The sequence below is a fragment of the Pleurodeles waltl genome, chromosome 3_1 (genome assembly GCF_031143425.1).
Source record: "Pleurodeles waltl isolate 20211129_DDA chromosome 3_1, aPleWal1.hap1.20221129, whole genome shotgun sequence".
Classification (NCBI taxonomy): domain Eukaryota; kingdom Metazoa; phylum Chordata; class Amphibia; order Caudata; family Salamandridae; genus Pleurodeles; species Pleurodeles waltl.
Window position 1 is genome coordinate 970691795 of NC_090440.1, and position 20338 is coordinate 970712132.

The 20338-nt window shown below is 40.9% G+C and overlaps 1 protein-coding gene across 1 annotated transcript in view; it reads right to left on the reverse strand.

Annotated features, from left to right (window-relative positions):
* UBXN11 (UBX domain protein 11) overlaps window positions 1–20338 on the reverse strand; it is a 379872-nt gene that overhangs the window by 159669 nt on the left and 199865 nt on the right. Inside the window, exon 8 of the mRNA XM_069224030.1 lies at window positions 6410–6627. Coding sequence (XP_069080131.1) covers window positions 6410–6627 — 218 coding nt within the window. The remainder of the gene's footprint in view (window positions 1–6409; window positions 6628–20338) is intronic.

Sequence of the window (20338 nt, forward strand, 5' to 3'; positions counted from 1 at the left end):
AGGCCAGCTTCCTCCAACACACAATGACTAACTCCAGGCCAATGTTTTTTTATAGCAAAATTATATGTTGTTACTTTATTTCTAGAACCACAAGATTCCAGTTGCAGGTAAGTACATTTGCAAGTAAGCATTCAAGATATGTATCAATACCACTTTGTTTCAATTTGGCAAGTTATACGGTTTTCAAATAAATAGCATAATCTGGCACAGGTCAGCACCAAACACACATCCTCAGCGGCGCAGGTGCGGCCGGGTGCAGGGTGTAAACACAACGTCGGGCTCCCAATGCTTTCCTATAGGGGGGGGCCCGAGGGTCACAAAGATGGTGCATGCAAAGTCCAGAGGGTTGGTTCCAGAAAACCAAAGGCTGGAGAAGGGGGAGGGCCCCCTGTTTGACGATGCTGCACCAAAGGTCAGATTCCCCAAGGTCAAGGGGTGCAGTGGTATCTTTTGGCGTTGGGAATCTTCGTCTGGTTCTCTCGTGGTCAGGGGAGTCCTCCGGATTTAGGCTGGAGGTGTTGTTGTGTTGGACAAGAGGGGTCAACCCAGGGTGGACACTTGGTCAGAGTCACCTGGGGACCAGCTCTAGTTGGTTGGGCTACCTGGACAAGGGCTGTGGGCGTTGGGTGCCGAGTGGGCAGGACTCCTGCATCCGGGGCAGTTCTGGAGTCCTTTGTTGGAGTTTCTTTCTGGATAGGACCGTGTCCACGGGAGTTCTTGGTACTCTGGGGTTCAGGCAGTCCTCTTGAGGCTTTTAAGTGGACACTGGTCCTGCAGGATGCGTCACCTTTTTGTAGCAAAGCTTCAGAAGCTGGGGATGGGCCTGTAGGGCTGGGGCCAAGTCAGTTGGTGTCTTCAGTCTTCTCTTCTGGGGGTCAGCTTAGCAGTCCTTCTTCTTTATTCTTGTCTTCTTCTTGAGGTCGCCAGGAATCTGACAAGCTAGGGTCAGGGGAGCCCTTAAATGCTGGATTTAGGGGTGTTACTGGTGTCAGAGGGCAGTAGCCAATGGCTATTGTCCCTGAGGGTGGCTACACCCTTCCGGTGTCCACTCCCTTTGAGGAGGGGGGCCCAGACCTAACCCTATTGGTGCCAAGATGGAGGATTTTGCAAGGAGAAGGTCACTTCAGCTCTGGGCACCTTTGGGGTGGTCCCAGCTGAAGTGGTCACTCCTCCCTGTTTTGGCTAATTTTCCTGTCGGACTTAGTGCCAAACGTGGGGCTTTGTCTGGGGGGCAGGCATCTCCACTAGCTGGAGTGCCCTGGGGCACTGTAACAAGAGGCCTGAGCATTTAAGTCTCACCACCAGGTGCTAAGTTCCTGATGGGGGGAGGTGGGAAGCACCTCCGCCCAGTGCAGGCTTTGTTTCTGGCCACAGACAGCACAAAGGCTCTCACCCCATGTGGTCATAAACTTGTCTGGAAGTGGCAGGCTGGCACAGACCGGTCAGTCCTGCACTAGATGTTTGGCTAAAATACAGGGGGCATGTTTAAGATGCCCTCTTGGTGCACTTTTCAATAAATCCAAAACTGGCATCAGTGTGTTTTTTTTTGCTGAGACGTTTGAAACCAAACTTCCCAAAGTTCAGTGAAGCCACTATGGAGCTGTGGAGTTCGTAATGACAAACTCCCAACCCATATACTCAATATGGCCACACTGCACTTACAATGTATAAGAATTGACTAGGACACTGTAGGGGAATATTGCTCATCTAGCTATGCCCTCACCTGTGGTATAGTGCACCCTGCCTTAGGGCTGTAAGGCCTGCGAGAGGGGTAACTTACCTATGCCACAGGCAGTGGTTGGTGGGCATGACACCCTGAGAGGAGTGCCATGTTGACTTTGCCCTTTTCTCCCCACCAGCACACACAAGTTGAAATTGCAGTGTGCATGTGTTTGATGAGTTGTCCCCAGGGTGGCATAATACATGCTGCAGCCCTTGGGACCTTCCCTGGCCACAGGGCCCTTGGTACCCTAGGTACCTTCGGTACCTTTTACAAGGGTCTTGACTGTGTGCCAAGGGTGTGTCAATTGTGAGAACAATGGTTACGTTTTTGTGAAAGAACACTGGTGCTGGGGCCTGGTTAACAGGATTCCAGGACTCTCTCATTCAAGTCAGCATCAATATCAGGCAAAAAGTGGAGGGGGGTAACCATGCTAACAAGGGCACTTTCATACACACAGGAACTAGAACCCCTTCTGTCTCCTCCATAGTCGCTTGAATTGAGAAACATCAGATTGATTATATTCTCCATACTTTCCCTTATACCACAGGCAAATAAAGTGACCAAATGAAGATTCTACATGATGAGGCGCCTTTGATAAATGTTCCCATAACTAGGGTTCCCACAAAAGGTCCAAGTTACCATTGTATTAGTGCTCTCCTACGTTAATACGCCAATTAACTGTATTTTGGAGCTTCCCTTTTAATACTGTAGAAACTACACAGAACTCAAAATGCAGTCGCCAGACTGGTGCTCAAACCTACAAAGGTGTACCTACACGAAACCTTGGCCCTTCCTTCTACAAAGGCTTCCAGTAGGCAGAAGGATCACCTTTAAAGCTATGTGCATAGATTTCCAGGTGATCAATGGGACTGGGCAACTCTTCTTTAAAACAAACTCCAGACATATTGCCAAACAAAATCTCTCACTGAAGGCTTGGATCATTGGTGACTGTGCCTCCATTCAAAAAGTTGAAACAATGGAACCTCCTCTGCCCAGAATACTAAACTCTGGAATTCAGTCTCTGTTCAGATAAAGAATATTGTCACTCACCACCAGTTCCGGAAGACATTAAAGACATGGCTCTTCCTGTCATAGTGAACACAAGATGCAGACTATGATATATAGAAATTTCCAAACAGATTACATGGCTGACTGTCCTCTTACACATGCTCCGTAGAACTTTATGCATATACGCTGCAAGGCATGATGCACCATCATGTACCTCAACCAGCATCTCATAAAAAGGTCTTACATATCAAAACCCCTTTTGACTAGACCGGTACGAAAGGAAAACAACAAAAATCAGATTGTTTCACAGCTAACAGTTATGAAGCACTATATACTGCTGTATAACAGTGTTTGAAACTTGGAGATTTTAACTTCCACCTGGAGGATAGAGAGGATAAGGACACTTCCCCTTCTGCATTTCATGCCCTGTTTTGGCTGGAGTCAATTGGTCACCTCAAGCACACAAGCAGCAGGTCATGTACTGAATGGGGTGTTCTCCACACAGGAACTGGTCACAATGGGCAATTGTCAGCAGTTAGAATGGTCGGATCATTGTTAGATCCCCTTCAGCATTATACATAGAAGTTCTCCGCACCCCAAGAACAAATCTAATATTTTGAGTCGTAGTTGGGGGTGAGTCAGAAAGGAAGACTTGAGCCTGGCCTTACTGAGGAGTCAGGAGAGGTTTGAAGGGGGAACAGGGTTCTCAGGAACAGAAATGACTCCTAGATAAGGGAAGCCATTCAGGAAATTGCACCTCTGAGGGAGATTAAAATAAAGACAGCAAAAAGCATCGGCCCCCTAGTACATGGATGATCTCAAGTTCCTTCGAAAGGCAATGTAGGAAACAAATAAGAAAATGGAAATTAGATTCTGGGCCGATGGAAAAAGCCAAGCTTAGGGAGCTTTGGAGAACTTGCAAAGGTGCCATTAGAACTGCCAAATCATGTTTTTATTCCCAGAAAATCATATGTGCTTCCAACACCCCTAAAGAATTATTTAAAGTGGTTAAGGCACTTGCTGCTCACAAATTTGTGATAAAATCCTAAGAATTCATTCTGAATTTTCTCCCCCAAGCTTAGCTCAGGGGATCTCTTGCCCCAGCACCCGAGATGAAAGTGAACGAGGCCCTATACTGACAACATTTGCTCCTCTAGTTCCCAGCAAAATTAATTACCTTCTAGCTAGAATTCACTTGGCGTCACCCAAAGACTCCTGCCAACCAAGAGTACCTCAATTACTAAGCGACTCTATCGCTGTGCCACTGGAGACAATTTTTGCAGAAGTGCTAGACTCAGGGGTGTTTCTACCCACTTGGAAGGAAACAATAATCATGCCGCTGAACAGAAAACCTGGAGGCAAACCAGACGATCTTAAAAACCTATGCCCTTGTACCTACGCTTGCAAAAATTCTGGTGAAAACATATCAACCAAGAGCTGGCCACCTTCTTGCTTAATCACGACTGTTTGGATGTATCCCAGCATGGGTTCTGGAAAAACTACAGCATGGAATCCGCTCTGATTTCCACTGATTCCATTAGGAGACAAGTTGACCAGGGAGGTGGTGCCATCCTGATACTACTGGACCTGTTGGTGGCATTCAATACTATCTTGCCCCAAATTTTGCAAAACCGCCTACATCAGGCAGGAATGAGTGGTCTGGCTACGAGCATCCTGGAGTCTTTTCTCCAAAACGGGACAATAACAGCTGTGGCGACTACAGCTCAAACCCCTTTCAGATTCCCTGTAGAGTCCCTCAGGGATCATAACTCAGCCCCACCCTCTTTAATTTGTACATGACTCCTTTGGCTAAAATCATCTGATCTTTTAACTTCCAGATGTTTTCATATGCTGATGACTCCCAAATTATTGTCAATATTCATGACAATATACAGATTACGGTAGACAGATTTCAATCCGGCATGAAAGAAATCAGCAATTGGACGAACCATAATTGGTTGAAGATGAACGGTGATAAAACGGCTGTCAGCATCTTTGGGGCAAACACCTCCATTTGGAGTCATAGCTGGTGGCCTGAGATCTGTGGGACCCTTCCAAATCTTATTTCTAAAGCCAGGAACCTTGGGGTCCTCTGCGATTCAGATCTGACTTTTAATTTGCAGATAAATAAAATTGCCAATACTGGTCTTTGGATAATTAATTCTAAAAATAGTTCTGCCATTTATTCCTCTAGACCTCAGGGTGACAGTGGTGCTTGCCCTCATAATCTCTAGACTGGACTACTGTAAGGCCCTTTATTTAAATATAAACCAATTATCCCTTCACAAGTTGCAGCTAATACAGAATGCTGCCGCTTGACTAGTGCTTGGGCTACCGAAATTCTCATCCATTACAGAAGGTCTGAGGAAAACGTATTACCTTTAAAGCACTGTGCCTGACTCATAAGGACCTTCACTCTCAAGGATCAGGATACCTACAATCGACCATTAACTGGTACACTCCCAACCGTCCTTTAAGATCAGCTGGGCTTAGGCTGGCCTAGAGCGGAAGAAGTAAAAAAAAACGAAATGGGGAGACAAAGCCTTCTCAATGCTCTGGAACTCGCTCCCTCCAAAAATTAGAGAGATATCATCCCTCCTGCCATTTCAAAAGCATCTAAAGACTTGGCTGTTCGCATTTTAGGTGGCTGCTTCGCTTCAGCCTTCTCACCTGCTTAGCACTTCAATACCTCTAGTCTGAATGCGCTTTTAAAAATAACCAAAAATACTAATACAATTACAAATAACAAAAATAAATGGCCAAATGAAATACACTACACTGCATTACCACTGTCACAGGCTTGACTGCTGCATCACCACCATCACTGTCTCCACAGGCTACATGCTAACACTGTCTGCCCCCATTATGTTCTACTCTATCACTCCCACAGGATGCACTGCTTTACCATCCCCACAAACTGCACTGAACTACCTTCCACACAGATTGTACTGCTGTATACCGATTCCCAGACTGCACTTTTACACCATGTGCAGAAACCATGAATGGTACGGCCAGTATGGCAATGCCGAAGAATTACACTCTAGCATTATCCCAGAGAATGCACTGCGGTTTCTTTCTTAGAGACAGCACTGCTGCATTCTCAGATTGCCCAGCAGCACCATCCACACAAACTGTACTGCTGCTCTATTCTTTCAGGCAAGATAAACAATGATGGATGGAATACCTGAATTCATCTCAGCCACTGGTAATTATACTGGGACACATTCCACTTTATAGTTTTTGCCTCATGTGTGCCATTACAGACAGGTAACAACCATCTGCAAATCAGTTGTCATTCCACCTCAAAACGGGTAGTCCGACTGCTGGAAAAGGTTCCTGCTAAACAGGAACACAAGTAACAAAGACATATTCTGGCCTTGTTAAGCCTCATTAGTGAAGTACAGTTTGAGTCCAGTGGCACAGCGAGTTGAGGCACCTCAACTGAGAGAATACCCCTCCCTACATGCTGCAACATCCCCTCATAGTGCATAGTTGTATCAGATCCAAGGACTGCACTGCTGCCCCATCCACACATAAGGCACCTCTATGATATCACTGCACTGCTGCACCATCCTCACGGACTCACATGTGATAGTGCTTAGTCCAACTAAGTATATTTGCAAGGCAAGCCTGGGCCAACATCAAAAGCCCCTGCATAACCATATTGCACCTTTGTACCTGTGTGGAGCGCTCCTCATAGGACCGGAAGGGGCCCCCAAACATGACAATCCCGTTCTGATAGAGTGTGAGTGGGATGGGATCAGGCTGTCTTAGCCTGGCTCCACCATCTGTGTGCTCAATCCGTGACTCTCCTTCCCCAGCAAGGGCATTTAAATCCTTTATGTTTTCCAGTACTACATCGAACTTCATCACAAAACTAGAGGGCGTAGAATCTCCTGCAAAACAGAGAAAATTGGGAGATAAGTTAGACCCATAGCTATGTGCTTCCTCACTTTTTTTTTGAATGAATGAATCTTTATTGCCTGATTAATTAAAATCATAACAACATGTTTAAAATACTAAAAATAATAGAAATAAAATAGGCAGCAAGAGATACAATTCCGGTGCCAAGAGTGATGCCTAGTCATGGCACCTTCTATGGGATGCTGTAAAGTGGTATAGCGCCCAAAGTTACCCCGACCTGGTGTCCCCAGATGTTAATCACAAGCTGTTTACACGAGTGGATACCCATAATGCAACCTTCTACGAACGTCAGCCAATTGTTCGCCAGTTGACCCAGACCCGTTTCCAGTATCCAAGGCCATTAGGTGACAGGGGGAGATGACTTGGGTGGCAGGAGCCATCTCGTCAGAGCCGTTTCTTTGAGGCCCCCCCCGCCCTACACAAGTACCCTTGCTAATTAGGCTCCTTTCCTGACATAAGGCTAAACACAGCTTATGGAAGAAGTTTCCAAAACAGGCCTGTTCTATGGGGACTACTGTGGTAAAGGTAAGGCTTAGGGCTTCTTTGCATGTTCTCACCCCATGTTTCAAGAACATAGGTTTTAACAGGAGGTGCCGTTCAGACGCCAAACAGGGGCAACAACATACAAGATGTTTTATTGATTCAGTGTGGTATTTACACAACATGCATTCATGCATGTGCCCTTGTGCAGTTTTCCACTTCTGTCGATATTCCCAGGCAGGTAAGGTTAAAAGGTGCATCTGAAGGATGTACTGGAACGCTCGTTCTCCTTGTGGGGCTTTTAGATAAGGCTGGCGTTTGGAGGTTATACGATTCATGCACGCCGTCAGCTCCACGAATGTCCCAGACTTCCTCACTTGGTACATACAAGTTACCAACATTATGGTAGTTGTTTCCAGAAAGTGGCACACCACCTACTTCACAGTTTCTTCAAGATGACAAGCTCTTCTTTGGTAATACATTGCTTCGAAGCAAAGCTCAGGCGATCAAGACCTAGGCTGGTGAGGAAGGGATCTTGAGACCTGCTCTGTGAGGAAGAGGCTCCTCCTAATACCTTGCCTATGAGGAAAAGCATCCTGTTAAGACCCTGGCCCATGAGGAACAGTGTTCACTTGAGACCCTGGACTTGAAGAAGGCACATAAGATCTTAATATGCAAAAGATCTCTGAACGCCTCGGGCTGATGAACTATTCCCATTTGCAAACCACGGATGGGCAACTTGCATTCTGACTGGTTTGTAAATGGGACAGCAATTTGTAATGCAAACTATCGACTGACAGGTAGCATCACAAGCTATATAGTCACAGTTGGTTAGTAAATGATCTGCCTAATTAATATTATTTAGGTAAGTCACAGTTTGCTACCCCCTGTGACTGGCTGTGCATGCACGAATGGAGGCCTTCAAGTGATAGCAAATCTCTATCCTTTTCTTTATATTGCTAAACAGGAAGGTTTTTTAAAGTAATGTGTCATTTAAAGGAACAGATTTTGCTTTAAAAAAATATTCCCTGGACAACTGCCTACTCCTCTTTAGGGTACCAACTTGATTCCCAAAGGAGAATCAATCCCAGGGAAACAGCTTCCCCTTTGCAAATGAGTTACTACCCCAACTAGGGGGAAGCGGCACAGTAACTTTGAATGGTTTGAGATCACAATAGCTGTCCCAAACCATTGATACATTCCATTGCAAATCCCAAATAAGAGAACACCTCTTTCACTCTCGCTACTATTTGCGAAGTGTTGCAGATCGCAAAAGCCCTTTTATGAGTCAGGAAGAATTTTCAACTTGTAAAAGGGGTTTGCTCATCAGAGTACATTCAGTAGCCATCCCACCCTTCAGAAAGAACCCTCCACATTTTTGTTCTCTATGCCTACCATAACTTATTTTGGAAGGTTTTCCTCCTGTTTGGAAACCATTTCTGCCCTGGGAATCAAATGTGGTTTTGTCAAGAATAATGGCTCTGCCATTTGAGCTAATGCACAAACCACTTCACAGCCTCTTTTGTCTAGAGTTGCTTTCTGATTGCCTTCACTTCATCTAGTACTCTTAGTGTTATTCAACTTTTGTTTATTAAGAAATGCATTTTTTTTTATTATGGCCTCTTATGGCATGCGATGGGCTGTCATTGTGTAAAGTATGGTATGCCCTGTCATTTAATAGTTTGGTATATAGTATGACCTGTCACTGTATGGTATCGTATTGCCTGTCGTTTTACAGTATTGTTCCGTATGGCCAGCCATTGTATAGTAAGGTATGGTATGGCATGGTATGTTATGCCATAGTATGATATAGCCTGCCATTGTACAGTATGGCCTGGCCTGTCATGGTATGGTCTGTCATTGTATAGTGTGGTATGGCATGGAATGGCCTCTCATTGTATAGTATGGGGTAGTACAGCATATTATTATAGTATGGTATATGGTATGACCTCTCATTGTATAGCATGATATGGTATGGAATGGCTTGTCATTTCATAGTATGGTATGGTAGGTCCTGTCATAGTACAGTATGTTATGATATGGCATGGGAAAGCATGTTTTCATATAGTATGGTTTGGATTGTCATTGTGTAGTATGGTATTGTATGACTTGTTATTGTATAGTATGGCATGGCCTGTCATGTATAGTACAGCATGGCCTGTCATTGTATGGTAAGATATCACCTGCCTGTCATTGTATATTATGATGTGGTATGGCCTGTAATTGTGTAGTATGCTGTGATATGTCCTGTCACTGTATAATGTGGTATGGTGGTGCCTGTCATTGTAGACTATAGTACAGTATAGCCTGTCACTATAAAGTATGGTATGCCATGTCCTATCATTGTACACTTTCATTTGGCTTGTCATTTTCTAGAATGGTATGGCTTGTCACTACATAGTATGATATGACATGGCTTATCAGTGTATAATATAGTATGCACTGTTACTGTAATTGTGCAATATAGCATGTTATGGTATGGTCTGTAATTGTATAGTGTGGTACGGAATGGTATGGCATGTCATTGCATAGTATAGTAATGTATGGTACGGCCTTTCATTGTATAGAATGCTATATAATGGCCTGTCATTGATAGATTAGCATGGTATGGTATGACCTGTTATTGTATAGTATGGGACAGTATGGTATAACCTGTCATTGTATAGTACAGTATGCCGTCTTGCCCTGTTGTATACTATGATATCGCCTGTTACTGTATAGTACGGCATGACTGTTATTGTATGGTATGGCCTGTCACTGCAAAGTATGGTCTGGTCTGTCATTGTAAAGTATGGTAAGCACTGTCATTGTATAGTATAGTATGATATGGAGTGGCCTGTCATTGGATTCTATGGTATGGTATGAAATTACATGGCCTGCCATTCTTTGGTGTGGTACGGGCAGTTATGGTACAGTATGGTAAGGCCATAATACGGTATAGTATTGTGGCCCTACATTGTACAGGGTGGTCTGGCCTGTCATTGTATATTTTGGAATATCATGCTATGGCCTGTCATTGTGTACTATGACACAGCCTGTCATTGTATAGTGCAGTATGATATGGAGGGCCCTGTTATTGTATATTCTGGTATGGTATGGAATATTATATGGCCTTTCAATATATAATGTGTGATAGTATGGTATGATCTGTCATTGTATAGTATGGTATGGTATAACCTTTCATTGTATAATATGCCATGTCACTTTATACTATGATATGGCTTGTCATTGTAAAGTATGGTTTGGTATGGCCTGTCTTTGTAGGCTATGGTCTGTCTTTGTGTATTATGGTATAACCTGGCATGGTACGGCCTATCTTTGTACAGTATGCCTTGTCATTGTATAATATATTATGATATGGTGCGGCCTGTCATTGTATACCATGGTATGGTATGATACGATATGGCCTGTTGTATAGTATGTCATGGCCTGTCATTGTATGGTATGATATGGTATGCACTGTCATTGTATAGTATGGTATAGAATCTCATAGCATAGTATGGTATGCTATGGAATAGTCTGTCATTGTATAGTATGGTACAGTATGGTTTGTCATTGTACAGTATGGTGTAACATATGGGATTCTATAATCCCTGTATAAATGCATGTCTCTAATTTGCTTATAATAGGTGTCTTGTGACCCACCCAGTCGCTGATTTTAAAAAGACATAAAAACTCAACTATTATAAGTTATTAGAGTCGAGTTGTTGGGTCACAATGCCTACTGCAGAGCCAGCAGCTGGGGTGAAAGGCAGGTCAGGTTGGAGAGCATATATGAAGCAGCTCTAATAAATAAAGTTTTTTTTTTTCTTCTGCTCTATTTTAATAGCCTACAATGACAGGTAGAGAGAATATGTTTGGTATTTTGCACTCCACAGATAGAGAACACCTGGAATCTTTCTGCATGTTTCTAGACATTAATTGCGCCTTTTTTTAACTGACTGTTTCTAGTATCTGTTTGCAACAAATATCTAACAGATTTTTATGTTTAATCCTGCACCAGAGGTTTTATTTTTATTCTTCATGTTTGCAAACATGCTCACTTTTTCATATGAAAGAGCTACACACCACGTTTTCCAGTGGTTTGTGGGGAAGATGATGGTGTGACCATGTATTATTTGAGATAAAGTACCCCCAGATGTACATGTACATAATAAGGATATTAAAAGTCACATCGGAGTTCCATAACCTTATAAAGGAAATCGGCCTTCGGTCTCATTCCTCTGTATTGTTATGGAACTCCTCAGTGACTTGACAAAGTGATACAGCTTGTAATTTTATGGTATGGATCGGCCTCTTATTGTATAGTAAACATATAAGGGGGGGCTTGAGAACTTGCTGAGTGCTCCTGCTTGAGAATCCTTGCCATAAACAAGATTGCCACAATCTTTTAGTGTAAGAGGGCATTGCGCTGTTGGAGTAAAACCACACTTATAAAGCCACATTTTTGTAACAAATACTGTAAACATTGTAATATATGTTGAGAGGCAATTCCTGCATTTTGTTTTCTGAAACTTTGGGAACATTCAGGAGACCCCAGTTACATCGATGGTAACAAATGCCTATCAGCCTAATCAGAACTGATTCCTGTTTCTGCAGTAGTACCTTTCAAGGTCAGCTCAAGGCAGCAAAAGAGACATACCTGATAGATGTAGATGAAACTGAGGTGCAGTCATAGCGTATACAAAGTTGTTTTAATGTCTATTCTGTATGGGTAAATCACAAACTATATCCTGCTGTTTCATAGGAAAACATCTCCAGGGTAGCATCATTCTCCAGGGAAAGTAAGGTAGGCGCTCTGGTCATTATCCTTGGCACAAGAAATGTGAAAGTCATAAGGAAAGTGAGGGGGTTTAGAAACTCTAGTCACAACTGTTGTTTTTTCACTCAAAAGGTTTCCCTCCCAGCAGTTCCTTCCCCAATGCCCTTTCCCTCGCCTGGCCACTCTAATAGTCTGTGTCAAAACGACATTCAGACTTTGTGGTGCCTGGAGTTGGACCATTCGGCCAGCAAGCAAGCCCCGAAGAATCATGCTTTGACAGTATGGTATGGAACGGTGTAGCCTGTCATTGTATACTATGGTGTGGTACTACCTGTCATTATATAGTAGTATTTCGCTTGGACTGTAATTGTATAGAAAGGTAAGTTATGGTATGGCCTTTCGTGGTATAGTATGGCATGACATGGTATGGCCTGTAATTGTGTAGTATGGTATTGCCTGTCATTGTATGGTTTGTTGTGGTATGGTATAGCCAGTCAATGTATAGTACAGTATGCCATGAGCTGTCATTGAATAGTATGGTTTTGTGTGGTCTGTCATTGTGTAACCTGCCATTGTTTAGTATGGTATGGCCTATTGGTATATAATATGCTATAGTTTGTTCTGTACTTGTATGGTATGGTATGGCCTATCATTGTATAATAAATGATTGTACAGTATGTCATTGTATGTATAGTATGGTATGGAATGGTCTGACAATGTATAGTATGGTATGGCATGTTATTGTATAGTATGGCACAGTATTGTGTGGCCTGTCATTGTACACTATGATACATTATGGTATAACCTGACATAGTATACTACGGAATGCTATGTTATGGCCTGTCATTGTATACTATGAAATGGCCTGTCATTGTATAGTATGGGATGTTATGGCCTGCCATTCTATGGCATGTTATCATATTATGACCTGGCATAGTATGTTAAGGTATGGCTGTTTTTTAATTGTATAGTATGGTACGGTATGGTGTGACCTGTGAGTGTGCATTATTGTATGGTATGTAAATATAAATCGAGGATTTGTAAAGTGCAGCAAATCACCTGTGAGGGCCTCAAGGTGCAAATTGTAGGCATAGGGAGATTAAGTTATTTGCCCAGGACCACAGGACGTTGAGCCGTTGCCGAAACTCAAACCTAGCTCCCCCAGCTCCCAAGTCAGCAGCTCAGGCCATCACCACATCCTCTCATGGCCTGTCTTTATATAGTAAAATATAGGGTTTCACTATATAGCATAGTATAGACTGTCATTGAAAGATAAAATATGGCCTATCATTGTATGATATGGTATGGCATGGCCTGTTATTGTACAGTATGATATGACTGTTATTTTATAGCATGATATTAAGTGACATGCTGTTTTATAATATGGTATGGCATAGTATGATACGTTTGGCCTGTGATTGTATGGTATGGCATATTGTATATTATTATAAGGTAAGGTATGGCCTAGTATGGTATGGTATTGCCTGTCAATGTACATTGTAGGGCCTGTCATTGTATGGAATGGTATGGTAAGGTACAGCTTGTCATTGTATAGTAAGGTATGGTATACTATCACAAGTCATTATATAGTATGGAGAGCCACAGTATGATAAATCATGGGATAACTTGATATAGTTTGCCTGTCATTGTGCAGTATGGTATAGCCTACTATTATATAGTAAGGTATGTATGACCTCTCATTTTAAAGTATGGTATGGTATGGCCTGTCAATGTATGGTACGACCGGTCATCATAGAGTATGGTTTGAAATAGCCTGTAAATGTATGGTATGGTTATGGTATGATATGACAGCATATGGTGTGGTGTGGTATGATATGGCCTGTCATTGTATGGTATGGTATGGCCAATCATTGTATGGTATGGCCTGTCATTGTATAGTATGGTATGGCCTGTTATAGTATAGTATGGGATGGTATAGCCTGTCATTGTATAGTATGCTATATGGTCTGTCATTGCATAGTATGGAATGTCACTGTGTAATACAGTCAGCCTGTCATTGTATAGTATGGTACGGCTTCTTACTGTATAGTATAGTTTGGTACAGCATGTCTCTTGTATGGTATGGTATGGCCAATTATTGTATGGTATGGCCTGTCATTGTATAGTATGGTATGGCTTGGCTGTTATAGTAAAGTATGGAATAGTATAGCCTGTCATTGTATAGTATGGTATATGGTCTGTCATTGCATAGTATGGCCTGTCACTGTGTAATACAGTCGGCCTGTCATTGTATACTAGTATGGTAGGACTTCTTACTGTACTGTATAGTATAGTTTGGTATAGCCTGTCATAGACTATGGTATGGTATAGGTTTTCATTGTATAGTATGATATGGTATAACCTGTCATTGTGTAGTATGGCATGGCCTGCCATTGCACAATATGTTATGGTATGGTATGGTATGGCTTATCATTGCATGGTATGTTAAGGTATGGCTTGTCATTGTATGATATGTCATTGTATAGTAACGCATAATATAGAATAATATGGCCAGTAATTGTATAGGATAGTACGGTATGTGATTATATATTATGACCTGTCTTTGTAAAGCATGATATGGCAAGTCATATAGTAGGGTATAGTATGGTATGGCCTGTCATTGTATACTATGATATAGTCTGTCAGTGTATCGTATGGTGTGTATGGCCTGTTACTGTATACTATGGTATGGCATGGCGTGTTATTTTTTACTATTGTGTGGAATGGCCTGTTATTGTATAGTATGTTATGGCCTATCATTGTATAATATGGTATACTATGGCTTGTTATTGTGTGACTGTCCAGTATGGTCAGGTATGGTATGGAATGGCATGTAATTGTACATAATGGTATGGCCTTTTATTTAATATTATGGTAGTGTATGGTATGGTTTGCCATTGTGTAGAGGATATTGCCTGTGATTGTGTATACTATGACATGGCATGGTATGGTTTGTCATTGTATAGTATGTTAGAGTGTGGCCTTGCACAGTATAGTATGGTATGTCCTGCCATTATATAGTATGGTATGGTATGATATGATATGATACAGTAGGGTAGGAAAGGGAATGGAATGGTATGATCATATACATATCTGGTATGGTCTATCACTGTATGGTATGGCTCATTATGGCATAACCTGGCATTGTTCAGTATGGCATGGTGGGGCATGGTCTGTCATTGTATACCATGATAGGGCCTTTCATTGTATAGTATGGCATGGTTAGGTCCACTGGAATTATGCGGCGGAGGGCCACATTATGTAGCAGGGTTGAGTAAATTATGCAGCAAGAAAAGGCACATTATGCAGCATCATGCAACACATTTTGTGATAGTATTACTGATTTTGTCGTTTCTAAACTTGTTAACACTGTCTAGCCATTTGTTGCACCTCATTAGTACCAGTTTAACACCTCAATATGGCAATATGCTACAGAAAGGTGACCAGTCAACCTCTGCAAAGGGCCTTCTGCTGAACGGCAACATGTGTTTCTGCATTTTTACTAACTTTTGAGCTGTTTGAGTTAGAAATAACTTCTTTTTGTTAAAATCTACAGATTATGCAGCAGATGATCGGTTATGTGGCAAATGTGGCAAATTGACAATTATTACAGTATGGTATCATATGGTATGGCCTGTGATTTATAATATGGAATTGTGTAGTGTAGTCTGTTATAATATAATATGGTATGCCCTGTCATTGTTTAGTTTTGTTTGGTATGGTATGACCTGTTATTGTACAGTATGTATGTTATCATATGACCTGTCGTACGGTATTCTATGCCCCGTCATGGTATGTGGTGTGGTATGGTATTGCAGGTCATTTTATAGTATGATATGGGCTGTAAATATGTCTGCTATGATATGGTATGGCCCATCATTGTACCATATAGTATGGTATGTCCTGTCATTTTGAAGTACCGTATGGTCTGCCATTGTATAGGATGGTATAGTATGGTATGGCCTGTCAACATATGGTATGATCCATCACTGTATATGGTGTGGTATGGCCTGTCATTGTAAAGTATAGTATGGCTGTTATTATATAGTATGGAATGGTATGGTATGGTCTGTCTTGGTACAGTATGGAATAGACTGTCGTATAGCAAGTTATGGTATAGTATAGCCTGTCACTGTGTAATATGGTATGGAATGCCTTGTTATTCTATTTATGGTATGACTTGCTGTATCTCATAGTTTATTATGTTATACTTTGGCCTCTCATGGTATGGGATGATAGGGTAGGGTATGGCCTTTTATATGTTATGGTGTGGCATGGTGTGGTCTGTCATTGGATAAGGTAGTATAATATGCTATGGCCTGTCACTGAATTGTATGGTTAGTTATACCCTTTCATTGTATAGTATGGTGTGGTATGTTATTGCCTGTCATTGCAAAGTGTCATATGGCCTGTCATAAAGTACTGTGAGATCTGCCTCTGTATAATATGGTATGGTAAGACCTGTCATTGTATAGCATGGTACAGTGTAGAATGCCCTGTCATTGTCACTGGAATCATACAGCGGGGGGCAATTTATGCAGCAGGATTGAGTAAATTATGTGGCAAGAAAAGGCAAATTATGCAGCACATTTTGTGACAGTATTTACTTCAATATTTAGTCATTTGTAAACTTGTTAACAATGTCTGGGCATTAGCTGTACCTCATTAGTACCAGTTTAACACCCACATATAGCAATAAGCTACACAAAGGTGGCCATTCAAACTTTCCAAAGGGCCTTCCACAGCACAGCAACACAAGTCGCTTGCTGTTTTTGCACCGTTTTATCCAGAAACCACTTTTTTTAAATAAAATCCTCAGATTATGCAGCAGATGATAGATTATGTGGCAAATCTAGTTATGAGAAAATCACTGTGGCCGCACAATCGCATAATTCCTGTGGACCTGGACATTGTTTAGTACGGTATGGTATGGAATGGTATTTTATAGTATGGTATTGCCTCTCATTCTATGGTATGGTAGGGCATGTCACTGTATGCCATGGTATGTCCTGTCATTTTATGTTATGGTATGATATGGCATGGTCTGACACTCTATGGTATGGACTGTCACTTTAGAGTATGGTAGAATTGTGTGGTATGATAAGGACTGTCAATGTATAGTTTGGCATGGGCTGTCATTGTATAGTATGGTATGGCCTATCAATGTACAGTATGAGATGACATTGTATAGTGTGGTATGGTACAGCATTGTGTGAAGTGTATGGCCTGTCAATGTAAAGTATGACATGGTCTGTCATTGTATACTGTGGTAGTGTGCCTTTCATTGTATAGTACGATATGGTAAGGTATGCCCTGTTACCTTATAGTATGGAATAGTATGGCCTATCATTTCATAGTATGGCATGAAATAGCATGTTATGGGCTTTCATTTTATAGCCTGGCATAATATGTTTGGTGTGGCGTGTCATTGTACACTATGCTATAGCCTGCCACTGCATGGTATAGTCTGGCATGTCATTGTATAGTATGGTGTAGTATTGTATGGTATGGTATTGCCTGCCACTGGGTAGAATAGTATGGTATTGTCTGTCATTGTATATTATGGTACGGTATAATATACCTGTCATTGTAAAGTACTGTATGGTATTGCCATTCATTGTATAATATGGTATTGCCTGTCATTATAAAATATGGTCAGCCCTGTCATTGTATGTTATTGTATGGTATTGTCGGCACTGCATAGTATAAGATGACATGTCATTATATATTATGGCACAGCATGGTATAGTCAGTCATTGTATAGGATGGTATAGTATGGTGTGCCCTTTCATTTTATTGTATGGTAAATTACACCTTATCATTGTATAGTATGGTGTGATATGGTATGGTATGTCATTGTGTAGTATGGTATGGCCTATCATGGTATAGCATGGAACAGTATAGACTGACATTGTATAGTATAGTAAGTTATAGTCTGTCTTTGCCATGGTATGGTATGGTCCGGTATGGCCTGTCATTGTACAGTATGATACAGCCTGCTATTGCACAGTATGGTTTTGTCTGCCACTATATAGTGTGGTATGGGGTGTTTGGACAAAATATCAAGCTTAAAATATCCAAGATACAGAAATAGCGGGAAATAAATATCGTGATACAAAAATATTGTGATGCAGACATATTGTTAATAAGAATATTGACCTTCTAGGTAAGTAATATAATTTTCAAAAATATCTGTGTTGTTAATATTGTTTTCAATAAAATAGTTGTAAAAAATATTTGTTTTAAAATTATCTTTGTGTTTTAGTTGATATATTCATTTTTATATGTTTAATATTTTTTGCATTTATTGTTAACAATATTTTTAAATATAGTTTGTAATTGTAAGTGATTTACAATTTTTAATGTATTTGCTAATAGTAATTTATAGTGTTGTAGCAGGTTGTAAGGTTTGTAGGGGTACAGGGTGGGAAGTTAATTAAGTAGAATAAATTATTATATTTTTAAGGTATAGTTTAGGTGTGGGTTGTTAAGTTTGTAGAAGTATAGAGTGGGAAGTTAATTAAGTAATAATTAATTAGCATTTATTATTTAATTTAGCAATTATGTAAATTGTTTAATAAATATATTTTAAAGTTCTATATTAGGTGCAGGCTGTTGTGTTTGTAGGGCATCAGGTGGGAAGTTATTTAAATAATAATCAACAATGAATTATGGTAATTGTGATATACATATTTATTTTAGTTATATTTTAAGTGTGGGCTGCTAGGTTTGTGGGAGTATAGTGTGGGAACTTAAAGTAATAAATCAATAACAATTTTAATTCATAATTAATTATTAAAATTTTTAATAATCATGTAATTTGCTTAATTGTTTTGTTAATTTTATATATATGGTTTTTGTATTAATAGTTTTATATTTTTGGACAAGTAACAGGGTTATTAAAATATGTTATGTGTTTGAAGTGAAGAACTTCCCATCTGTAGCACACACTGGAGTGGGAATAGTAAATTTAGCCCCTCTGAAGTCCAACGCTTTCTATACTGTTGTACAGACTGGAGTGGGAATAGTAAATTTTACCTCTCCGAAGTCCAACACTTTCCCTATTGTTGCAGAGTGTAGTGGACATAGTAAATTTTACGCCTGCAAAGTCCAACACTTTCCCTACTGTTGCACAAACTAGAGTGGGAATAGTAAATGTAACCCCTCTGAAGTCCAACGCTTTTCCTACTTTTGCACAGACTGGGGGAGGGAGATTACTAAATTTTACCCCTTTGAATTCCAACACTTTCCCTACTGTTTCAGCTGATATGCTAATATGAGAATATTCTAATGATTTGCATATACATACTAATGAGAAAATAATGACAACTTGAGCTAATAATCGAAATAACGTGTAATGTGTAAAATGAGCCCTCGGGGAGTGGTCACCATTTGTGTTAACAGTACCAAAATGATGTGACATTTATAAAATGATGTATTAATATGTTATAATTAATAGTATAAACCTATGTTTTGTTATGCTTCGTATTCTTAACTTAGTCACACTAGAGGCCTGGTTGGCGCTTGGCCTTGCTTGCTTAAAGGTGGAGACGCGATGAGCTGCCGAGGACTGGAACTGGAAAAAAAGGACTTTGAACTGTACAGAGTTCAGTGATGAACCCTGCTAGAGAAATCTGCAAACTCACCAGCGGACAGGAGACGATCAGAACAAATTGATACAATTATGTGTAGAGTAGGCTAAATGTACTTTCCCAGGACTTGAACAATGAAGCTACTGAACTAAAAGCTGGGGGCAACAATTTTGTTTCCTGAAGAGCCGGATGATGTTCTCACCGACAGAAGGACCAATCATGTTAATGGAACTTGACTCTCAAAATAACGTAGACAAGTGGTAAACAAAAACTATAGGTTAGAGTCATAACCCCTGATAAGGTTGACCAATTGGCGGATTGTGGGATGGACTGAAAGACCTAAAAAAAAAAAGTCATGACACAGGGGGAAGAATCAGAATGGAAAGGCGAAAGTTGATGACGTCAGGAGACGCTGTCCGAAGTGCTGACATTCTGGGTTTGCTCCCTGTGAGCTCGAGCCTAGCTGATGACTGATGACCTGGAGATGAAGACTGACTCGTTGCTGATCTATCTTGGATAGGTAGCTATAACTTGACTGACTAATGTGTGCTTTTTCTTCTAGGTACCAACTGCGCTGTTTAAAAATGTTTTTCTCTTTGAGTTAGATTTTTCCAAATTATTGGTTTTTGACTAAATTGTTTTCGCATGAAGACCCACATGCTGATGCTAATCTGAGATAGGTAGGCTGATAAGGGTGACCAATGGTGACTTTGACTTTGACAAACTGACCTGCATTGCTGAATTATTCGACGTATATGAAGTAACTAAAGCTTAGATTGATGTTGAATTGCTACTAATGAAATGGATGAATTTCTGCTTATGATGCTAATAAAGTTTGATTAATCATGG